The 24359-nt window shown below is 37.2% G+C and overlaps 1 protein-coding gene across 7 annotated transcripts; it reads left to right on the forward strand.

Moving 5' to 3' along the window:
• Nucleotides 1-355: 355 nt before the first annotated feature.
• Nucleotides 356-23436, forward strand: LOC18443394 (uncharacterized). 7 transcript variants are annotated; one of them, XR_016055646.1, is made up of 7 exons: nucleotides 356-1133; nucleotides 3182-3292; nucleotides 18456-19584; nucleotides 19716-19997; nucleotides 20108-21751; nucleotides 21857-22427; nucleotides 23070-23436. XR_016055646.1 is itself a non-coding variant. In XM_020673061.2 (6 exons), the coding sequence occupies exons 2-6, from the start codon at nucleotides 3228-3230 to the stop codon at nucleotides 22331-22333; spliced, it is 3597 nt and encodes a 1198-aa protein (XP_020528720.2). In that variant the 5' UTR covers nucleotides 356-1133; nucleotides 3182-3227; the 3' UTR covers nucleotides 22334-22453. The 7 variants fall into 7 exon arrangements, 2 of the variants coding, with proteins under 2 accessions (XP_020528720.2, XP_088723045.1); XR_016055647.1 differs by having other exon boundaries at nucleotides 377-1133; nucleotides 3182-3254; XM_020673061.2 differs by lacking the exon at nucleotides 23070-23436 and having other exon boundaries at nucleotides 21857-22453.
• Nucleotides 23437-24359: the final 923 nt, after the last annotated feature.

A 24359-nucleotide genomic window follows, 5' to 3' on the forward strand; every position in this document is an offset into this window, starting at 1 on the left:
TGGGGCTTACACAATACCCCGTAAAAATAAGATGGACTACCAAATCTAAATTCCTGAACGTCTTTGGCGGGTCCGTATTCATCCATCGTTTGCTCCTACAGCCAAAGAAGTGTTAAAAAAAAATGAGCCTTATTACCTTGGTAACAAGTATGGTCAATGGGGCCATTACCATTCGATGGTGATGCTGAGCGGGTACCACAATGCATCCATTCATTCAATTACACCCAATGTCCATCACCATCCAATCCACTGATCGGACACAGGATTGACTCTTATGACTATATTGTTTCTACTATCATACGGATTATGGTACACATCTCCAAAAATGTACGACAGGTTGTTGACTGAAAATTGTAAGGAAAGGGTAGCTTTAACAGGGTCTACAATTAGTGTAGAAAATCTCCCCCCCCCTCTCTCTGCAAGTGTGTTTACTGGTCTCTCTCTCTCATCTGCGCAGATTGTTCTCTTTGTTTGAAGTTTCTGCAATGCCTATGAGAGAGGGGATTAGGGTTTTGAACGTTGCAGAGAAGCCATCAGTGGCAAAGGCAGTTGCAGGCATTCTCTCTCAAGGAGGGTTTAGAGTGAGAGAGGGGTGATCGAGGTACAATAAGGTGTATGAGTTCGAGCATGCGATAAGGGGGCAGCGATGTCACATGCTGTTTACCTCTGTTACAGGCTATCTCATGGAGATTGATTTTCATAAGAGATACAAGAAATGGCATTCCTGTGACCCTGCTGACCGCTTCTCTGCCCCTGTTCAAAAGCATCTACCCGGATCCGATTTCTCTTTCTCCTTCTCTCTCTCTCTCTCTCTCTAAAACCTCTTAGAACCCACAAATTTCTCTCGTTTCTCTTTATCTCAGAAGAAAATACGCAATCTCTCTCTCTTATCTATGTGATTTCTCAGTTGCTCTGATGAATAAAACCCACTCTCCCTCTCTCTCTCCATTTTCCTCTCTCTCTGCAAAGAGCGACGGCTATAAATTTGCAGTACTCTGTCTAAGGAAGAAAAATCCATCAACTTTCCAGTTCTCAGATGAAGAAAACCCCAAGTTTCACCCTTTTTCTTCTCAATCTATCTGTCTACAAATAATACGAGCTATACATTCGGACCGCCTCCTCGCAAGAAACATGTACCATCCTTTTATTCCAATATTCTTTAAGTTCTTCTTATTCTGTTTTGTATCGGATATAGTTAACTGTTGTCTATGTTAAAAAATGTTGGCTTGTCTATAAAATTGTTTTATATCGCGTATTCCTATATTTTAACAAACCATCAGTCAATGGAATCATGCCTTCAACTTATGCTGCATACCCTAGAAGTAGCTCTTTCAAGGATAGATGCTCACTTATTTATTTGGGCTCTTATTAGTTTTTTCTGTTGTATCACCTATACTCTGTTTAATGAATAATAAATTTCTGACCTTTAATTCTTGCACCATTTAATAAGCCACAGGTTTTTCTAATTCCATTAGTTTAACTGATGTTTGATCCTTTAGCATGCCTAGTAAGTGTTGCACTAACTTTGTGAAGACTGTATATGTACTGTATGTAAAATCAGAGCATGAAATTGTTGTTAGAGACTCCACATTGGCTGACATAACGCCTCTATTTTTGAGAATCAGAATTATGATTAGTTACTCTTGAGCGCCCTTGTTAGTGGAAGGGGATTTTTGGAAAGTAATTTGATGAGCAAGCAATGTGAGAGATATGATCCTCAAAGTGCTTATGAAGTGGCAGGTTTTTCTCTATGATGGAGTGAAGGGCTATTTTTGGCATCCCTCCTTACCATTTTCAGTTATATATAAAACTGAAATAACAATTACCTTCTATGAAATGTATGTCTCTTGTATATACGAATTTTGTGCCATATTGTCATGATCATCATAGTCAAGGACATAATTATACAATGTAATTATATGTACTTAAAAGAGAGAGGTACTGACCCCCCAAGTGAGATTAAGGGCACTCACTCCTTTTCTCTTTAAGCTTTTCTATCATGGAAGAGTGTGGCGATAGTGATAAATGGTGTTGCAGAGTGGTGGGGCAAGAATGAGAGGGCTGAGAGAGGAAAGAGTGATAAGAGAAATTTAGGGCATCGGGGAAGAGGGGGTGTGTGTGTACCTTTTTTTTTTTTTTCTTCCAAATGTGAGGTGGCTTCCACACAGGACAATTATTTCCACCAGTTACCCTTGTGGTTTTTTTTTTTTTTTTTGTTTTTGGGGGGGTTGGGGAGGACCTAAGGTATCCCAATTCTGGGGTAGCTGGATGCTCCAGTCCCTCCATATCCTGTAGCACTCCACGTTAACAACCATGGTAGTGGTACAGGAAATGACAAGTTTCGGCTCAAAATCAAATGCACTCACAGATGAATGCAAGACCTAGATAACACAGACAAACGTTCTGCAAACACACGTGAGCTAATTGGAACTGCTTTTCAATGGGGGCTTTTTGTGGAATGGATGCATAGGCAGACATATGTGCATACATACATACAAACATATATAATGGGATTGTATATTATGAGACCATTTATCTTTCGTACAAGGAGGTCACAATTACTCATAACCATTAGATTCCAAATTGGATGGCTTGGAGTGTGTCACGAAGTTTGAGCATTTTTTTTTTTTTTAAACTTTGAGTCTAGTCAATGACATGTTCACAATCACCCAATTTAAAATCTAAAGGACAAGAGTGATTGTGACATCTTTTTACTAAAAGTAAATGCTCTCTTTGTATACTTTTCCTATATAAATACATACATGCACGATCTGTGCGAAGCCACCAACTTAGATTAACATCTGGGGACTGCTACTTTAGAAAGACCTGCGAATACGTTAAATACATTATGGAATGACATTCAGCAGCACAGAGCTTTATAATGTGCTGCATTAACTGTTTTGTTTTTTTTTTCTTTTTTCTTTTCTTATTTGCGGTTCCCAACTCTTGGATTTGTTGTTGAACGATAATGGGAGATACAAGCTCACGAGCCTGAGGAATTCTGGACAACCAATTGTTCTCATAAAACAGATGAAGGGATAGCTACATTCAACTGGATGTAATTCATCCTATTTGTTGTTAAAAATTGGACTTAATTCATACTATCTGTTATTAAATATGGATGACATGCTCTTATCTTCATACCCTAATTTACTCTTTGTTTGCTGTGGGAAATTTACAGGCATGGACACTTGTTTGATTACTCATGAGCCTTGATTATTTATGAGATGCACGTGGAAGAACCTACAACAACAGTAAGTGGGCTGTATTTGTGGTATGAGCTGTATTTGTGGTATGTACTTTTACATGATGGAACTCTCTCTCTCTCAATTCAACGTAATTTACTTTCAATTGATATTTTATCTCAAAAAATAATGTTCTAAAAATTAATAGAAAATAAATAATATATGGATCTCAATTTTAACAATTTACGTCTTGTGTATTACTTCTATAACTAATCCAACACAGATATCCCGAACTACCTAGTCTTTCAACATGTATCAAACACAGGTCCTTAGAACTTAACATTCCAGGAGAAACCTAGAACTTCTTCAACATTCGAGCAGATTATCAAACACAGAAACCCATAACTTCTTACATTACAACTTCTTACATTAAATTTTTTCTTCTCAGCAAAGAGGAACTTCCAATTTACAGTTCATGATTTAGCTTCCAGTTGTCAAATAGGCCCATAGTGCTACAGATCATCTTCAAATTCTACCTTGAAAATGCTGGGTGGGTCGTGTATGGTATATTGGTAGACCTAGAATCGGACTGACTGCCAAAATCAATGAGGAGTCTGATCGAATCAAAATCAGTTTGTTTAGACGAACCTGCCTAAGGGGATTTTAGAATAATGAAAGAAAATATAAATACTATTTTAAAAAGATGAAATATATAACAAAACAAGTTAACCTATGTTTGGCCTGTCAAACCGAATAAAATAAGCGAGTTTGGCTTGCCAAAACCAATCAAATATTTATTTTGATCAAATTATGTTTTTATTATAGACTAGATCGGCTGAGACTAGCGTCGGTAGTCCAACATGTCATAGCTGCCCGTCCAGTTTGGATTTATAACTCTGCTATCATTACTCTCTCTCTCTCCCTCCACAGTGATAAAAGAAAAAAAAGAGGAAATAGCACTGAACATGACATCAAATTTCACAATGAATTTATCCAAAGACCTTCACCTCTAGTACCTTCTTTGGTCCCCGAATTAGCTGCCATGTCACATCCCCATCTATGTGATCAGTCAAATACTGCAGTTTTCAACCAAAAGAACAACACTCAAAATAAGTAAACCAGAGAAAAGAATCAGTAATCCACCAAAGCAGTAAAAAATATGGCCAAATAACGTGTGAAAAATCCACTATATTATTTTAGTTAATTTATCCTTATTTACTATTCGAGTTGAAATGGCTAGAAGAAATAACAAATCGTGGTTGGGAAGGTAATAGTAGCAAATGCCATTTGGATTTTCATTTTATACATCAGAAAAATCCGTTTTATTATTAATCAAAATAGGTAAATAATAGGTAAATAATGAAAGAGAAATCATATTTGCAGTGAGAGGGCACCGTCTTGCAATGTGAGAGAAAAAGGAGAGGCTACTAGTCTTACAAATTGGTGCACCATGAGTCAAATTTTTAGCATAACTTTTGGCACCATTTTTATGCAATCCAAGAAATGGATGGCTCGAGGGCGTTTGCCTCTCAGGAAAATAGTAGACTTCTTATTTGATTATACAAAATTTGGGATTGATGTGCTAATGTGTTGGATTTGGATGGTCCATCCCTTGTGGGTAGGTGGACAACTATAGAATTCGATTACATATTATGGGTGTAGGAATGAGATAATCTTTTTTGATAGAGTTTGTGGGTTGATAACTTATGTAATCTTAATAAATAAGAGTTTTTGAATCGATGTGCTAATGTGTTGGTTTTGGATGGTCCGTTCCTTGTGGGTAAATAGTCAGCCATAGAATTTGATTATTTATTATGGGTAGAGGAATGAGATAATACTTTTTGATAGAGTTTGTTGGTTGAAAACTTATGAATCTTAATAAAGAAAATTCATGTGGTTAATTGAGTTGACTTCCGATTAGATTTGGACAGCTAATTGGAACCAAGGGAGTGGGGTTAGTTATATGTACCTGGCAACAACCTAGGCTTCGGGTCAGCCCTAGCCATTGCCTTACCCCGGTGCCCAAGGGGCTCTAGCCTAGGTCCGGGGGCTCTAGCCTAGGTCCGTCTTTGGCACGGACGGTTTGGCTCAGCCAAATTATCTAAAATAGGGAATACAAAGGGCTATTTGTAATGGGTTAAGTCGGCATCCATTTTTTAGGCGGTGAAATCTAAACTGCTCAATCCAAGCCATATCTTGATTATTTGGTGATTTCCAATACATCTCAGGGACACCAAATCCTCTCAAATATCTCTCCTGAGGGAGGGATTAATTGTACAGCTTGATCTCGCAGGAGACATGGCAGACATGGTATTTATCTTTTTGGCCATGGATGGGCGTACCATCCAGAATTGGCAGACACTGTTTGTGACAAGACTGGGACGCGTGAGATAGTTAAAAGGCAAGCCACTAAAAATGTATTTTTCATGGAACCCACCCACAAAACTGGATGCGGCATTGCAAGCCATGTTCAGTGCACCTTCCAAAAGCCCCTTCTTATCCTTGATATCACAAGAGTAAGGCATTTGAACTCCAAATACCTTGTAAATAATTAACGAGGTTCATATCTTAATAGAATCATGGAAGAGAGGGAGAGAGAAGCCTGCACATATGTAGGAGATGGAAGCTCATATAAGGGAGCAAAAGAGCTCGATGCCTTCATTTTACTTGTGATATTTGTATAAGGTCCACACTTTATACGTGTCTGTAAATTTTGCTTGCAAGATATAGTTATGATATTGTAAACCTCATAATGGTTTAAAAATACGTGCTAAACCCAAATTATGGAGTTTAAGATTCTAAAAATACGGCTGATCGATCTATAAACACATAAAAAATTTGAAAAGAGATGTTTTAGATTATAAGATGTACTGTTTTAGGACTTGAATTTCTATTTTTTTTATTTTTATATATCTATAAATTTCGAGGTCAAGATCATAAATTAAAAGGTTTTCCAAACTCCATAACGCTCTTTTATATTACATTTTTGAGGTATGCCATATTTTATAGTGTAAGGTTTCCACCTTATATAAATTTTTTTCTTATTTTATTAACTAATTTGGTGGATAAATTAACTGACATGACATATCGATACGCTCTGACTATTTTATAATTACGTTTTCTTTTTCTAAAAAAAATAATAAAAAGGGTTAAAGGTTTTTATGCTTGTGTAGGAGTATATTGGCCATTTGCTCCCTCGGGCAAAACTCAAGTTAGGAATGTTTCTTGGATCTCAAAATCTGGAGATGTAACTTATAGACATGGAATCCAATAGCCAACATTAAATAAAAACCGAACAAATTCGTACTCTCTATGTGCCTAAAAATAATGATGTCCTAATAGTGAAAAAGAATCGGCCAATAAAGGGGTTGGTCTCCACATTCAGGAACTCAAATCTAAACTGTTTTGTTGAAAATATTATCTAGTGATACGTGGATCTTAAATTTCAAATAAAAAAAATTCTCCAAAGTAGCTATTTTATCCGTGAGAGTTCTGAACAGTATGCTCCGTTGGAGTAGAGTGGGAATTGGGTCTCGTTGATATATTATTATAAATTACATATGAATGATGCTAATTATACAATATAAAATAAATAAAATAACTTTTCATATAGTTTAATTTATAGACACGTCCCCAACCTGATCCACCCGTCCAATTGATTTGCATCTAAACCGGTTTGGATCGGAGGAATGGGTTGGGTCGGGTCGAGTCCGCCATTACCATCCCAAGGGGTGCACATTCCACCTTGGTGGTTGAGTGAGTATAGCTTTCCATGACACTTTCGGCGTGCCAAAGGACCAAACACGATAGGATTTCTCTCTCCGGTGCGGTTTGTATAGAGCCTAGGCTCTAAACAATCAAATTAGAACTTACTTTCAAATAGTATCGAGAAATGTGGTTTCAATACTGAAAATATTAATAATAGACTTAAAATTTATTTTCATCTTTATTTATAAAGTTTACAGCTTAAAAAACAGTGTAGATTGATAGGTCTATGAAAATCTTAAAAATTGACGGTCCAAAAATGCGTTACAAAATTCACTATTTTCAAAACTTGATATCCATTTCTTTTCTCATGTTCATACATCTTGATGTCGAGATGATCAATTTGAGGATATTTGAACGTCAAAATAACCTCTTCTAATGAAAGTTTTGGGGTAGGCTATTTGATTGTTTAGAGCTTTAGCTGTATATAAACTTTTCCCTTCTCGATATTACTTTCCTTGGTGCTCTTTTAGATTTTACACGCAATTATTGCCTTCGTTCTCATGAAATCTCAAATCAAATTGCTTGGTCAAGTTGGTTATTGGTGATAAGCTTCATATTATTTTCTTTTATCTCCAAAATTCATTGTGATTTGTTCTTTATATATAGAGTTACGTATTTGTGTAATTTTTTATCAAAAAATAGTGAAGATGTAGTCTGTTAGGGCTTTGGATGCGTGGACGTAAGTTTTCGACGTGAACCACGTAAATCTTGTGTTATCTACTTTTTCTTTTTCTTGGCGTGAACCATGTAAATCTTGTGTTATCTATTTGCGTGAACCACGTAAATCTTATGTTATCTATTTTCTCTTCTTCTTGGCATGAACCACGTAAATCTTGCGTTATCTATTTTCTCTTCTTCTTCTCTGTACAACGTATTTGTGTAATTTTTTATCCAAAAATAGTGAAGATGTAGCCCGTTAGGGCTTTGGATGCGTGGGCGTAAAGCTTTGGCGTGAACCACGTAAATCGTGTGTTATCTATTTTCTCTTCTTCTTGGCGTGAACCACGTAAATCTTGTGTTATCTATTTGCGTAAACCACATAAATCTTGTGTTATCTATTTTCTCTTCTTCTTGGCGTGAACTACGTAAATCTTGGGTTATCTATTTTCTCTTCTTCTCTTTACGTAGTTTTTTATCCAAAAATAGTGAAGATGTATCCCGTTATGGCTTTGGATGCGTGGACGTAAGGCTTCTGTGTGAACTACGTAAATCTTGTGTTATCAATTTTCTTTTTTTCTCTTTACACTCAATGTCTGTGTGCATGCTCTCTCGAACTTTAATATGGTCTGAACCACGTAAATCTTGAACCACGTACATTTTTTGTTATTTGTTTTATCTTCTTTTTCTCTTTACATTCAATTCTTTCAATTCTTTATATTCAATGTCTCTGTGCATGCTCTCTCGAACTTTAACATGGTATCAGAGCAAAAGAAAACCATGACCTGAACCACGCAAATCTTGTGTTATCTATTTTCTCGTCTTCTTCTCTTTACTTTCAATGTTTGTGTGCATGCTCTCTCGAACTTTAACATGGTATCAGAGCAAAAGAAAACCTCCGGCTCCAAGTGTTGTGCCGCGCCGCGCAAAAGAAAAGCTCTGGCCCTAAGTGTCGTGCCGCGCAAAAGAAAACCTCCGGCACCAAGTGCGGTGCCGCGCAAAAGAAAACCTTTGGCCCGAAGTGTCGTGCTGCGCAAAAGAAAACCTCCGGCCCCAAATGTCGTGTTGCGCAAAAGAAAACCTCCGCGCAAGAAAGCTTCCGTCCCATGCTGCGCAAAAGAAAACATCGGCACTTGCACGGCCCCATGCTGCGCAAAAGAAAACATCGGCTTGAAAGAGCCGAGCAAAAAAAACCTTCTAGTTCCAATTTCCTTCCAGTTCTAATTTCAGTTTGGCAAGTTGGACACTTCGCTTCACTCCGTATACCAACTTGAGGGGAGTGTTGAAGATAAACCTAGTCAAATTGCTTGGTTAAGTTCGTTATTGGTGATAAGCCTCATATTATTTTACTCTATCTTTAAGATTCATTGTGAATTTCAGTTTGGCAAGTGGGGCACTTCGCTTCACTCTGTGTACCAACTTGAGGGGAGTGTTGAAGATAAACCAAATCAAATTGCTTAGTCAAGTTGGTTATTGGTGATAAGCCTCATATTATTTTCCTCTATCTTTAAGATTCATTGTGATTTGTTTCGTATTTGTATAATTTTTTATCCAAAAATAGTTGGATGCATCCAGTTAGGGCTTTGGATGCATGAACGTCGTAAGGCTTCAGCCTAAGCCACATAAATCTTGTGTTATCTATTTTCTCTTCTTCTTCTCTTTACATTTAATATCTGTGTGCATGCTCTCTCGAACTTTAACAACATCTTATCTCGGATGACTTGACAAAGTCAAGAACAACTTCTCTGGAATGACTTGACGAAGTCAAGTCAAGATTTAGTTGTTAATACTCCCCCTCAAGTTGGAGTGTGTGGGTCGAGAACACCCAACTTGTTCCGAAGATATAGAAATTTCTCTTTGTCAAGAGATTTAGTGAAAATGTCCGCTCGTTGATTGTTGGTGTAGAGATAACGAGTTTGGATGGGACTGTCTTGTAATTTCTCTCTAATAACATGACAATCCAGCTCAATGTGCTTGGTACGTTCATGAAAGACTGGATTAGATGCAATGTGTAGCGTTGCTTGATTATCACAATAAAGGTGCATAGGTTGAGCATGTGCAATTCCCAAGTCACAAGGAGGTACTTAAGCCAAATTAATTCACAAGTGGTTGTCGCCATAGTGCGATATTCTGCTTCGGCAGTGGAGCAGGATATAGTACTCTGTTTCCTTATGCGTCGGGAAATGGGACTGTTTCCAAGAAAAGTGCAGTAACCCGTAACTGAACGACGACTGATGGGGCAATTAGCACAATCAGAATCTGAGTAGCCAGATAGTTGGAAATTGTTTGAAGCGACCAAAAGAATACCTTGACCGGGGTTGGTTTTTAGATGGCGGGGGATGTGGGTAGCGGCATCCATGTGGGGTTGACGTGGTGACTGCATGAATTGGTTGAGGGTATTAACTGAAAGAGCGATATCTATGAATTGGATGAAAGAGTGCAGTTTCTTTTTTGAGAAACATGAACAACATCACCATTGGGAAGCCTAACAGATTGGGCTTGTGGGAGAGGTGTTGTGGTGGATGTGTAAGATGAGGAGGAAGCTATGTGATCTGACTCTTTGGTATCTATAATCCAAGAGGATGACAGAGAAGGCATAGAAGCATATGAAACTTTCATACCGGCTAAGTTGGCTGAAGAGAAGTTTTGTTCAGTGTTAAAGAGAGACATTAGTTGGGAGTGTTGAGCAGGTGAGAGATGCACGACAATGGAGGGGTCAGGTACTTCGAAGCTGGTGGGAAGATTGGAGCTGGAATTGACTGCAGTAGCAACAGGTTTGCCATGAAGCTTGTGTTGAGATCCATGAAGCTTGCGGCATTGTGCATGGATGTGGCGAATGAAACCACAATAGTCACAACGTGGACGTTCTTGTCCTCGAGAGCCACGACCACGTCCTCAGTCATTATGTTGAGAGTGGTGGAAAACATCAGGGCGACCTCGTCCACGACCAACATTGTCAGTGTGAATGGAGGTCATTGCAGCACCTTCCAAAAGACAAAAAATTACACAAATACGTGCCTCTATATATAGAGGACAAATCACAATGAATCTTGGAGATAAAGAAAAATAATATGAGGTTTATCACCAATAACCAACTTGACTAAGCAATTTGACTTGGTATATCTTCAACAGATGAAGATCAAATCCATGGAAGTTTTCTTGAACTTTTGTGATGAAGACACGAGAAAGGGGTTCACAATGTAGAAACGAAAAACAATCTACAAAACAAGAAAACAGAAACAAATACAAAAGAAATAGACAATTTAACCAAAATGCAAAGATATACGTGGTTTAGCAACGTGCCTACATCTACGAGAGATGAGAGCTTCATTATTGGTAATGGAGAATAGGGTTACAATAACTCTCTTCCTCATACGTGGTTCAGCAACGTGCCTACGTCCACTGGAGATGAGAGCTTCTTCATTGGTAATGGAGAATAACGTTACAATAGCTCTCTTCCTCATGCCTCTCTGTTCTTTCTGATTACAAAGCAATCTGCGTTTTTTCCCTAACCCTTAAAGGAACCCCATCGCTATCATATATATAGAGTCCCGTACAAATTACAAAAATACCCATGTACGGATAAATAACTTTCGCCCATCTGGGCTTTTAACGGTCCTCCGGAGTTGTCCCGTTGACTCTATCTTGACAGATATATTTCTTCAAAATACATGACATCAATCCTCAACACACAGCCCATCTCTACAAAGCTCTCACCCATCTCTACAAAGCTCTCACTGATTCAGGTATCTCTAACTTCTTCGCACCTACATAACAACAACAACAACAATTACCCAATGATGTGCAGAGAGCCATTGGAGAGTGTGAGGTGTTTATTGCCGTCTTCTCCTCCAACTATGCTTCCTCTGTATCCTGCCTTCACCACCTTTCTTATTTACTGAGTTTACCTAGGAGGAAGCCTATTGTTCATGTGTTTTACGATGTGGAGGCTTCACAAGTTCGGTGGCAAAAGGAGCCTTTCGAGGGAGCTTTTGTGGATCACAAAGATAAGAATGCCTTTAATGAGGAGACAGTGCAGAGGTGGAGAAATACTCTCAATAAAGTTGTTGTTCTTTATGGTTGGGAAATGAAGAATTACAGGTATTACCAAATATCTTGGATTTCTTGAAAAATAAATAAAAGACCTAACACAGTCTCTCTCTCTCTCTCCCTAATGTTGCGATCAGGAACTCAATAGAAAGTAAGTATAAAGTTTTGACTATTTTCAAGTCCTCCATTGATAGTCACCATTTATTTGGTTTTTACCTTTAAATGGGAATGAATTGATGGGACTAACCCATTTAGATTTTTCATTTAATTACTTTTATAGATATCTAAAATGCAATCTGATATAGCTTCATGTGCATAAAAATACTTCTTTGTGTTACATGTGTGGAAGCAAATCACACATGTGGGAGTTTTATTTGAATTTTCTATCTTTTATTTCGAGCTATTAGATTGCATTGTGGTCTTATACGAGTATTATTCTTTTAAAAAGATTAAAACCATTTTGTTTAGAGATAAAATTTGTGAGAAAAAAATAGAGAGATTGGGCTGTAATTGGGTTTTCTCTTGGAAGCTTAGTATGCTTTGTTTTAGAAAGAGAAAGTGAGAGAAAGGAAAGTGTTAAAGAGATACCATTTTTGCGCGTTCTTGGTGTCTTATTTTTTGGCTCTGTTTAGAGTCAGAAAGGGTTGGAAATTGATATTTTGAGCATGATTTCTCCTTGTAATTGTTGTGCGTAGAAACTTTAAACCCAATGGGTTGATTTTTGGCAAATAAAGCAAAAAACACATGTCACAAGAACACAAATATTTATGTGGTTCATCACAAAATGGTTACATTCGTGGGCACGGCAAACAAAAATCTACTATAGCAATGAAAGTTACATCAAATATTTTGGAACAATTCTCGACAAAAACACGGTTGAACAAACCCTTTAAACCACTCTCCCTTCTTTCTCTTTAACCATTATCGACAAAACCAGATAGAGACGCGAGAGCAACGAGAAACTGACTTTCTCTTTAACTAAATGGGAAACAACCTAAAATCTCCATGAGAATCGCTTCTCTACAAGAAACCAACATGTCACTTTGCAGTAGTCTTCAGGAGGCAACATCAATGTTTTTTTTCATAGGAAGCTCTCTTCTCTAAGAAAAAATTGCATTTTATGCACAAAAGGCTCTGCCTCCCTCTCTCTCTAGAGGAAACCACCATTCCCGACCCCAAATAGGGCACACAAATGCCCAACACTTCCATATATATAAGATTAGGAGTCCTTACTAAATAGGAAATTTCCCATAGTTTTTACATGTATCTCAAAACTTAAGAGATAAATATAAGAGTCCTAATCTTTTTGGATTTATATTTCATTGAGATTGAGAATATCTCAATCTCGCATAATGTGAAAATATCTTAATCCCATAAATTATGGGATTTCTTTATGTTGGTGATTTTGGATATCACCAAATCCAACAATCTCCACCTGGATATCAAAATCGCCTGCTCACCATATCAGCATCTATTGGATAGCGTTACAGATTCTTCATCTTTTGCCAAATAAATTCCTCCATCATTCTTACTGAAAAATAGTATTTGCCATCAAAATTTTCCACCTCGAACTTTGCATTCGAAACCTTTACTGCCATACCGACAGCCCCAAACCGGGCTCTGATGCCACTTGTTGTACGCCGAAGCTCTAAACCCGATGAGTTGATTTTTGACAAATAAAGTACGAGAAATAAAGCAAGAAACACATACCACAAAAACACAAACATTTACGTGGCTCACCCCAAAAGGGCTATATCCACGGGTACGGCAAACAGAATTCCATTATAGCAATGAAAGTTATATCAAATATTTTGGAACAAATCTTGACGAGAACACAGTCAAACAAACATTTTTAAACTACTCTCCCTTCCTTCTCTTTAATTCTAGCAACCATTATCGACAACACCACATAGAGACGCGAGAGCAACAAGAAACTGACTTTCTCTCTAACTAAAGGGAAACCATCTAGACTCTCAATGGGAACTGTTTCTCTATAAGAAACAAGCATCTCATTCTCCAAGTACAAGCCTCTCAATTGTTAGGAATCTACAGGAGGCACTATTACAATGTTTCTTTCTATAAAAAGCTTTCTTCTCTAATAGGAAATTGCATCTTATGCACAACAGGTCGTGCCCCCTTTCTTTCTATAGATGAACTAATATTATCATATGGCGACCTAAATAGGGCACACAAATTCTCTATACTTTCATCCCATATATATAATGTTAAGAATCCAAACTAAATAGGAAATTTCCTATAGATCTTACGTATATATCAAAAGACCAAGAGAGTCATAATCCTTTTTGGATTTCTATTTCCCTTTGTAAACTATCAATATCAATCTTAAGCCTATGGGAATATCTCAATCCCACAGAATATGGGAATATCTCAATATCTCAATTCCACATAATATGAAAATATCTCAATCCCATAAAATATGAGATTTTCTTATGTTAGTGATTTTGGATAACACCAAATCCAACAGTAATCTTCCCAAATTAGTAAGTAAAGTCTCGCTCTATTCTCCTATGGATGTAGGTCATGATTTGTGATCGAACCACGTTAAATCTTTGTGCTCTGTGGATTGAATGTTGCTGGATTTTCATTTTATGTTCTTGCTTTGATATTGTGTAGTTTCGTTTGATAGTTTATATTGATATGAATGCACAATAGCTATGAATGTTATAAACCTTTGCTGATTTTCACCAATCGATCCTAACAATTGGTATAAGAGTTTGACTCTCTTGCGCTTGTCTAGGTAAAACAATGGAATTTGGTTCTTGTATATCCACAACAAGTCTTTCTTGTTTTGGCTATTCTTGCTTCTTTTAAGCAAACATTACATTCTCATTAAAGAGAACATCCCGACTTTTGATAGTCTTATTTGCAATAAGATCCCAAATCATATAACCTCTGTCATCACCACCATAACCAAGAAAAACACATCTTCTTGACTTGGCTTCCAGCTTGGCGCTACTTTCACTAGGCACTTGAACATAAGCTTCACACCCAAATGTTCTCGAGTGTTCAAATGACACACTTTTACCTCTCCATAGAATTTCAAGTATTTCTCCATTCAAGGGTACACTGGGAGATCTGTTGATCAAACATACAGTTGTACTAGCAACTTTAGCCAAAAATTGCTTACCAAGACCAGATTGTGATAGCATGTTTTTTACTCTTTCAATTATGGTTTTATTCATCCTCTCAATGACACCATTTTGTTGTGGTGTATCAAGAATAGTCTTTACTTTGCGAATGCCACTCACTTTACCAAAAATATCAAAAGCATTTGAATAATATTCACTACCATTATCAGTTTGCAAGCATTTTGTAAATCTCTCTGTTTCTTTTTCAACCTTGGCTTTGAAAACTTTGAAAACTTCAAAAAGTTGATCATTAGATGCCAATGGATACAACCAACACTTTCTAGAATAATCATCTAAAAAAGTTACAATATAAGAAGCTCCACCAAGAGATTTAACATTAACATGGCCACAAATATTCGAATTAATCAATTCTAATGCTTTACTTTTTCTATGAAATTCATTTCTTTTAAAACTAACTCTACACTGCTTACCAATGACACAACGATCACAAAAATCAAGAAAGGAATGCTTAGAAATATGAATAAGATTTTGAGTTTGCAATACCTTCTTACCATGCTCACTGAGATGACCATAACGGCTATGTCAAATCTACATATCCTCATGCTTACTAGCTGCAACAACGATCTTCTCTGTAGCATCATTTCTTTGAGTTGTACCATGATGAGTGTAGTGCTCCCATTTTTTTTACTCTTTCAAGATTGTCACACAACCTCTTGAAATCTTTCATGATCCATTTCCAAAAGTCACTATGAACCTGAGTCATCTAACTGCCCAGCTGAAATGAGATGTTTCTTCAACTTAGGAACATGCCTCACATGTTTCAAGGATGTGTGTTTGATTTTTGGGAATTTTTTTTTTTGGCAGACGTAGACGCGGTTCTATGCCAGTACCGCGTCTCCCAAAAAAAAAGAACAAAAGTTGAAAGAGATACCTTCATTAAATGGTGCAAGGGCCCAATTGTTGGAAATTTACGGAAGCGTTGATATAATAATTTGATCGGAAAATAATAAAAACTAAAAAAATAATAGGGGTGAAGAGAAAGCCGTATTCACTCATCAAAATTTCACTATTGCAATTGATGTAAAATATATGACAGGTTACAATGATATAGTGTGGTCCACACTCACATTTGACACTTTTTTTGTTTTGGCTCTCTTTTCTTCTTCACACATTGTTCAATGGGTGCAGTTAGCATACGGATGCATTGTAGCTATAGAGGTAAGGTGCACCTTCAAATTTTACTTTTTGATGTAAAATGTTCTTAGGGCTATCTCAAAATCTAATTTTATATCTAATTATAAATTTAAATTTTAAAAATGGTTAAAATCAAGTAGATTTATAAGCATATGAAAATTTTGAAAATGGATGGTGTAGATAATATGTGGTAAAATGCATTAATTACGAGACTTAAAATCTTTTTATTTTTCATGGTCATACATCGAGATGATCAATCGAAGGGTTTTTTGGCATTAAGATTTTTGAAGTGCACCCGTAGTTCTACATATGTTTAACGTTTTCCCTCTTGAATTGATATGTACGAGGCCTTTTTTTTTTTGTTGTTGTAGAAAGCATTTGAGGGACCACGAATCCATTCGGGCAGTTTTACCAGTGCCTTTCTTTCTTTCTTATCTTAATATACGGTTATTATTATTATTATTATTATAATGCTGGAAGGGAAGATTTTAGAGAGAGAAGAGAGGCGGTGATGGTTGTAGAGAGAGAAATAATTTTTTAACACCAATTCCAAGCATTCACACTATCTCCTATCCTTTGATAGGTGTGTGTGTATTGAATAACGGAATAGAGGCTATATTACAAAGTCTATGAGAAAGAAAGACACGGCATCACAAGACTAAAAGTCTATGAGACACGGCATCACAAGACTAAAAGTCTATGAGAAAGTAAGACACGGCATCGCAAGACTGGGACGCGTAGGTTTTGACAGCCATTGAAAATGGCGTTTTCACGAGGGGCATGGAACCCACAGGACTGATTGGACGCGGCATTGCAAGCCATGTCCATGTTGAGTGCACCTTCCAAAAGCCTCGTCTTATCCTTGACATCACGAACGAGTGTAAGCCAAATAAATTTCATTTGAGACTCCAAATACCCCTTGTAAATAATTAACAAGGTTCATATCCTAATAGGAGGATCATGGAAGAGAGGGTGAGAGAAGCCTGAACATATGTAGGAGATGGAAGCTCATATAAGGGAGCCAAAGAGCTCTCGATGCCTTCATTTTACTTGTGAGATTTGTATAAAGGTGCACACTTTATATGTATCTCTAAATTTTTTGAGAAGATATAGTTATGATATTCGAAATCTGATAATAGTACGAAAATCCATGCTAAACCCAAATTATATAACTTCAAGATTTTTAAACTAGGGCTGATCAATCTATAAACACATAAAAAAATTTAAAAATAGATGGTTCAGATAACTTATTATAAAATGTATTATTTTAAGATTTGAAATTCTATTCCTTTTTATTTTTATAGATTTTGAAGGCAAGATGATAATTTAAAAAGTTTTCCAAAACTCTATGACAATATTTTCTGTTAGATTTTTGAGGTGTACCATATTTTATAGTATGAGGTTTCTCACGAAATCTCCTTCAACTCACTCGCACGTCTACTCTGAGAGTGAGAATTTAAATACACGCATCAAAGTAAACAAATTCGTGAGTTTGTAGAGAGAGAAAGCCTGCACTGAGCTGCTGCCCAAGACACAGTGTCAAACCCCGAGCTCCTGTCAGAAAAGATACTAGAACATCTCAGTACGACTTGCCTCACCATCTAGAGAGAGAGAGAGAGAGAGAGAGAGAGAGGGAGATCAAATCCATGGAGGTTTTCCTGAACTTCTGTGATGAAGACACGGGAAAGGGGTTCACAGCCCATCTCCACAAAGCTCTCACTGATTCCGGTATCCCCACCTTCTTAGCACCAACACAACAACAACAACATTTACCCCATGATATACAGAGAGCCATTGGAGAGTGTGAGGTGTTTATTCCCGTCTTCTCCTCCAACTATACTTCCTCTGTATCCTGCCTTCACCAGCTTTCTTATTTACTGAGTTTACCAACGAGGAAGCCTATCTTTCCTGTGTTTTACGATGTGGAGGCTTGGCAAGTTCGGTGGCAAAAGGAGCCTTTCCAGAGAGCTTTTGTGGATCACAAAGATAAGAATGCCTTTGATGAGGAGACAGTGCAGAGGTGGAGAAATGCTTTCAATGAAGTTGCTGAGATTTGTGGTTGGGAAATGAAGAATTACAGGTATGACCAAAGGTCTTGGATTTCTTGAAAAATACATAAAAGACCTAACTCCCTCCCTCCCTAATGTTGCGATCAGGAACTCCATAGAAAGTAAGTATAAAGTGTAGACTATTTTCAGGTCCTCCAGTGATAGTCACCATTTATTTGGTTTTTAGTTTTTTACCTTTAAATAGGAACGAATTGACCATTTATTTTTTTCATTTAGTTACTCTTATAGATATCTAAAATGCAGCCTGATATAGCTTCATGTGCATGAAAATCCTTCTTTGTACTTAAATATATCATTCTTATTAACTAGGCCATTTTGTTGTTTGGGTAGGTTACATCTCTAGTATTTGATTATCTATTTATAGAAAGAGCCTGTTCATATTATTTTTTTTAATTGCCTAATGAGGAACGATATTTCTGTAGGACTGAAGCAGATTTGGTACGAGAAATTGTTGAGCATGTTTCTAAGAAGTTTGAGCTTCAAACACCATTGCATGTTGCTGATCATCCTATTGTTGGGCTCGATTCTCACATTGTTGATTTGATGGGACTTTTAAACATTGATACTAATGATGCTCGGATAATTGGGATCCATGGAATGGGTGGCATCGGTAAGACAACTCTTGCCAGGGTGGTATTTAATACAATATGTTCTAGGTTCCAAGGCAACTGTTTCCTCTCCGATGTTAGAGACTCTTCGAAAACAAAGGATGGAGTTATCAACTTACAGAAACAGCTTCTTATGGAACTGTTTAAGGAAGCAGATCCAAGAATATATGACGTTTATAGAGGTATCAATGTCATTAAGAAAAAAATTGGCTCTAAGAAAGTTCTAGTTATAATTGATGACGTCGATAACGTGAATCAGCTAGAAAATTTGGCTATTGACCCTAAATTGTATCATCAAGGAAGTAGGATCATGATCACTACAAGGGATGAGCATGTGTTTAATAAAAGAGTGGATAAGTGTAATATCTACAAGCTCGAGGGATTGGATGACAATGAATCTCTTAAGCTCTTCAGTTGGTGCGCATTTGGGAGGGATGAACCCGTGCAAGAATATGCCCATATCTCTAAGGATGTGTTATCCACTGCTAGTGGGCTTCCACTGACTCTTAAAGTGTTAGGAAGTTACTTATCAGATAAGACACTTGAAGAGTGGAAAGAGGCAGTAAAAAAATTGAGAACAATATCTGAAGAGGAAGTCATGCCAAAGCTGAGAATAAGTTTTGATGGTTTGGACGGAGAAACCAAACAAATATTTCTTGACATTGCATGCTTATTAATTGGATACGATAGAGATAGGGCAATTGAAATATGGAAGGGTTGTGGTTTTCCTGCTTTAAATTCTTTAAGGAAATTATTGCAACGGTCATTGATAAAGATTAACAAGATAAAGATTAATAAAACATGGAATAGTAGTTTGTGGATGCACGACCAACTTCGTGATATGGGGAGACATTTTGTTGAACAAGAAAACTTGGGTGATCCAGGAAGGCGTAGTAGGTTATGGTCTCAAGAAGACGTCATTGATGTGTTGAAGAATGGCAAGGTAAGACATTCCTAAACAAGCTTATTTTTCTCTTCAGGAAACTTATACAATGAATGAAGATGATATGATTAGGTACATTTGATTTTTAGCATTGCTCTACTTGGCTGACGTTTAGTTTTACTGTCAATTAGGGAACTCCAGAGGTTCGAGGCCTAGCCCTCGATTGGAACAAGCAGGGCCATAGTTGGAAACCTGATGCATTTAAATCAATGACCAATCTGAAGCTACTGCGCATTATTGGTGCATCCGTGAATGAGAGCCTCAAATGTCTTTCATCGGAATTAGTGTGGCTAGAATGGAAGGGACCTCCTTTAAAATACCTCTCAGATAGCTGTAGCTATGAAAAGCTTGTTGAACTTGACATCTCAAACAGCGATGCTATATTTGGCTTGTCGAACAACAACATGAAGCTGGTGTGAAACTTAACGTATATTTAAGATCATATTGTTTCAACAAGCCCTTTTCTTTTCTTGAAACCTATCATGGCTGTTATCCTCTCTACTAACCAAATCCTTTTGGACAGCTTTTCCCGAAGTTGAAGATTCTTCGTCTCATGCATTGCAAGAAGTTAGAGAGAATTCCTCACTGTTCTCTATACCCAAATTTAGTTCATTTGCAACTTCCTGGTTGCTCCAACCTCAAGGAACTGCCAGATTCGCTAGGCTCACTAGAAAACCTCAAGGAGTTGAATCTCGATTTTTGTTCAAACTTGGTGGAGATTCCTAAATCCATAGGCCTTTTACATAATTTAGTTCATTTGCAACTTACTCGTTGCTTCAACCTCAAGGAACTGCCAGATTCGCTAGGCTCACTAGCAAACCTCAAGGAGTTGAATCTTAATTGTTGTTCAAACTTGGTGGAGATTCCTAAATCCATAGGCCTTTTACATAATTTAGTTCATTTGCAACTTACTCATTGCTTCAACCTCAAGGAACTGCCAGATTCGCTAGGCTCACTAGCAAACCTCAAGGAGTTGGATCTGTCTGCGTGCGAGAGCCTCAGTAGACTCCCAACATCAATGGAAAGGATGAGGTCACTACGCCATCTAAGAATGGAGAGATGTGCTATAGCCACATTACCTGGTGATTTTTGGCATCTTTCTAACCTGGAAGAGTTGCGCATGGGCGATTACTTCTTCCGGGGGTTGATTCTCGGTGACATTGAAAAGTGGTCATCATTGAAAACGTTGGATCTAGGCATGATCAATTTACAGGGTCTACATAACAGCATGAGGGGCCTTTCTCAACTAGAAGACCTGTCTTTAGTACGGTGTTGCAAGCTGGCATCTATCCCTGAGCTCCCCACCAGTTTGAAATACCTGAATGTATCTGGATGCAAAAGTTTGCAAACAATTCCCAACCTCTCTCACCTTTCTCAACTTAAATACGTGAATGTTTCATACTGTAAGAAGCTATTAGCTATCGATCTTCCCACCAGTCTGAAAACTTTGAACGCTTCCAACTGCATATCTTTGGAAATTATACCCAACCTCTCTCACCTTTCTGAACTAATACGCTTGGATGTTTCACATTGTGAGAAGCTATCAGCTATGGAGGATCTTCCCACCACTTTGAAAATTTTGAAGGCTTCCAACTGGATGTCTTTGGAAAGTATACCGAACCTCTCTCACCTTTCTCAACTTCAAGAATTGGATGTTTCAGACTGTGAGAACCGATTAGCTATCGGCGATCTTCCCACCACTTTGAAAACTTTGAGAGCTTCCAACTCCATATCTTTGAAAAGTATACCCAACCTCTCTCACCTTTCTGAACTAAAACGCTTGGATGTTTCACATTGTGAGAAGCTATCAGCTATGGAGGATCTTCCCACCACTTTGAAAATTTTGAAGGCTTCCAACTGGATGTCTTTGGAAAGTATACCGAACCTCTCTCACCTTTCTCAACTTCAAAAATTGGATGTTTCAGACTGTGAGAACCTATTAGCTATCGGCGATCTTCCCACCACTTTGAAAACTTTGAGAGCTTCCAACTCCATATCTTTGAAAAGTATACCTAACCTCTCTCACCTTTCTCAACTTATAGAATTTGATTTAAGGAACTGTGAGAGGATGACTAAGATGCAGGTTATCAGTGGATTGAAATCTTTGAGAAAACTGGACTTGAGCGGTTGCAGTCCTCTCGTTTGGAGAGGCCAAAATCTGGCGAAGGTAAGTTACTTTGCAAGAAAATTCATGCCAGTTGGTTATTGAGTTGCCTTTATTTTATTGACTGCTAATTTCCATTTTGTTTTCATTGTGCCTATCTATTTATAGGAAATATTTACAAGCTTAGACTACTTGTGTGTTCCTGGGAGCAAGGTTCCAAATTGGTTCGCATTTAAATGCACGCCAAGATACACCTGGAATTCAGATGGGACAATGCATCAACAAGCATCGTGCACACTGTCGAGGCCTTCACATGCATGCCTTCATAACAGAAAAATGATGCTGTGCCTTGTTGTTTATGTCCATCACATTACTTGCACTAGCAATGTCTATCGGGTTGACTTATTGTTCTCAAGGGAAGGCGAAGTATCAAATAAAATTTCATTACCATTTTATCCAGGCACCTTCACAACCCACCAGAAAGAAATTCGTTTTGACCGTTTTCCATTGAATGATGCGGATCAAATTGAAGTCGTGAATGACTCGAGACATTGCAAGCATCAAGATGTAAACATGGACGGCTTGTGTGCATTGTCGAGATTTCCCTGCATCGAGTTGAAGAAAGTAGGGATCCATTTTATATGATGAAGATACTTAGGATTCTACGGAAGAAAAACTGGCCGACTTCTTCAATTCATTGTATGTTGAATGACAATTTGCAGCCTCGCTATCTCTTAAGGTACCAATAATAACACATTCATTTCATATTGCTGAACTGTTTTTTATTTTCCTTGTAACGAATGGATTCACTAGACTAGACTGCCTTTTCATCCAATGATTTTGAAGAAAAGTTAGATTCATTTGCCTCATTTATAGCAAATCTTAAGCAGCATAGCCTGATTTATATTTAAATCATAAATTCCCCAACTTATACAAAATTTACGGCGCTCCAATTACGGCGCACCTCCAAAATTTATCATAACATGTAATTTTGGTGAAAAAATTCTTAAGATTATCTCAAAATCTATTTTTATATTTAATCATAAAATTTTGAACTAAAAAAATGGTTAAAATCAAATAGATCTATAAAGATATGAAAGTCTTAAAAATGGACTGTCTAGAGAATGTATTGCAAGATGTACTATTTTTATTTCTGGGGATCAATTTTATTTTATTTTTCATATTGATACATCTCCATGTCGAGATGATCAATTAAAGGATTTTTCAACAATTAAAACAACATTTTCCGATGGAATTTTGAGGTGCATCTGTAATCCTACATTTTAAGGTTGCAACCTTATATAAAATTTTTCCTATACAATATTATAAAGCTCTTATGGGACTCGCTCTCTCTCCTTTCTACATGCTATTGTTTTTCTAGGTAGAGGAAAAGATGAAGTTGCCACATGTTCAGGAGAACGTGAGCTGTTGCTTTTCTGATGCTTTTTGTTATTTCCTTGTTTGATTGAGGTAATGTAGTTGAGAAATTGAGGAGTAATTACAGTGAAACCAAATCTCGGTTTGAAAGGATCATCTTATTCTGTTGGTCTATTAGATCATAACATCTTACCTTGTTGCAGAATGATAGCTCCACTGCCCTTTCATGTTTCTTTCTTTTTTTTCTTTTTTTCATTTTTTTTTTTTGGGACAATAAGTGCCCTTTCAGGCTCATTATGCATTTATGTTCACAACTCTTCAACTTCAGAGACAAGTTTTGAAATCCTGACTTGGTACAAAACTTTCATAAATAGGGAAGGTACCACCTTCTTTGAGCACTTGATAAACCCACAAAGCAAAGAAACTTTAGAGAGAGAGAGTCATTTGCTTCTTATATCGAGAGAGAGTACTTCATTTACTTTAAATTGAGGGAGAGAGAGAGAGAGTTGTTGATCTCCTTTATATTGCTGGTCTTTCGAATAGCCTTGATCCTTTTTTCAGGCTTATCCTCCTTGTGGGAAGTTTCCTCCTGTTGATGGATAGTTTGCTCTCTCTATTATTCTTCTCATCTTTTTGACATATATGATCTTTCCACTAATGTTTAGCCCAAAAGAATTGACTTATAATGGGCTTCTTGATCTCTCGTATGATTCATGTTGAAATTTATGGCGGAGGCATGTTTAGTTGTTGGTTTGTGGTAAGAATCACTTGCATCTAAGTTTTGAGTTTGTTAGGGAGAAGAGTGGTTTACCACTTATTCAGAGATTGTAACAGAGGTTCCAAAATCCAAACTACTAAGGAATGAATGGTAATGTCTTCAATTTGTGTAATATTTTGGGAGCAAGAGAGAACCAATATCTATCTTGTAAGGTCTAAACAGGGCAACGTCATGAAGTAAATCTAAAATCCAAACGTTGATGAGAGCGAGAGAGACTGGTCTTCATTCCACAAGGCCATGTTGGAAAATTGTCTCATGGGGGCTGGATCCATTTCTACAATATGCGGTCCACAGGTATAAAGCATCATTCAGAGATGGATGCAAATAGGCGATCCATCTAAAAACAAAATAAGTGCAAATGTTTTTTTAATATAATTATTAAATCGAGCCCATTTCATCAAAGGATAACCTATTAGAATCTTTATTGGGTAGTTTTTTTATGTTCAAGTAACATAGGTTTTTTTCAACTCAACCGATTGACTTAGTTCATAACATTCAATTTGGTATTCGATTGAC

This window comes from Amborella trichopoda, chromosome 5 (assembly GCF_054954075.1).
Source record: "Amborella trichopoda isolate Santa Cruz 75 chromosome 5, AtrichopodaSantaCruz75HAP2 v2.0, whole genome shotgun sequence".
Lineage (NCBI taxonomy): Eukaryota > Viridiplantae > Streptophyta > Magnoliopsida > Amborellales > Amborellaceae > Amborella > Amborella trichopoda.